The 317-nt window shown below is 64.4% G+C and overlaps 1 protein-coding gene across 1 annotated transcript in view; it reads left to right on the top strand.

Moving 5' to 3' along the window:
• Positions 1-312, top strand: part of CERCAM (cerebral endothelial cell adhesion molecule) — a 2312-nt gene extending 2000 nt beyond the window's left edge. The window contains 1 exon segment of the mRNA XM_009070264.1: positions 114-312. Coding sequence (XP_009068512.1) covers positions 114-312 — 199 coding nt within the window.
• The last annotated feature ends 5 nt before the right edge of the window (positions 313-317 follow it).

The following is a 317-nucleotide window of genomic DNA, read 5'->3' as shown; positions in this document are numbered from 1 at the left end:
AGGAGGTACGGGGCCACGGGGGACGTGGGGACCCTAAGGGCCACCAGCACAGGGCAGGGACTCTGTGAGCATCACAGGTCTCTGGAAGATCTGGGGAGAGGAGTGTCCTGCAGGCTGAGTGGGCCCAGTATGGCCCAGTGCAGTGCTGAGATGGGTTTGCATGTCTGACCTCTCCCCCAGATCGTGTCCCGGGGGCTGGAGCGGTCGGTGGTCTTTGAGGACGACGTGCGCTTCGAGGCTGCGTTCCCAGCACGGCTGCAGCGGCTGATGGAGGAGCTGGAGAGGGCACAGCAGGACTGGGACCTCATGTAGGTGCT

This window comes from Acanthisitta chloris, unplaced genomic scaffold, assembly GCF_000695815.1.
Source record: "Acanthisitta chloris isolate BGI_N310 unplaced genomic scaffold, ASM69581v1 scaffold29792, whole genome shotgun sequence".
Classification (NCBI taxonomy): domain Eukaryota; kingdom Metazoa; phylum Chordata; class Aves; order Passeriformes; family Acanthisittidae; genus Acanthisitta; species Acanthisitta chloris.
The sequence above is the reverse complement of the archived record's forward strand: the minus strand, read 5'-3'. Positions and strand labels throughout refer to the sequence as shown.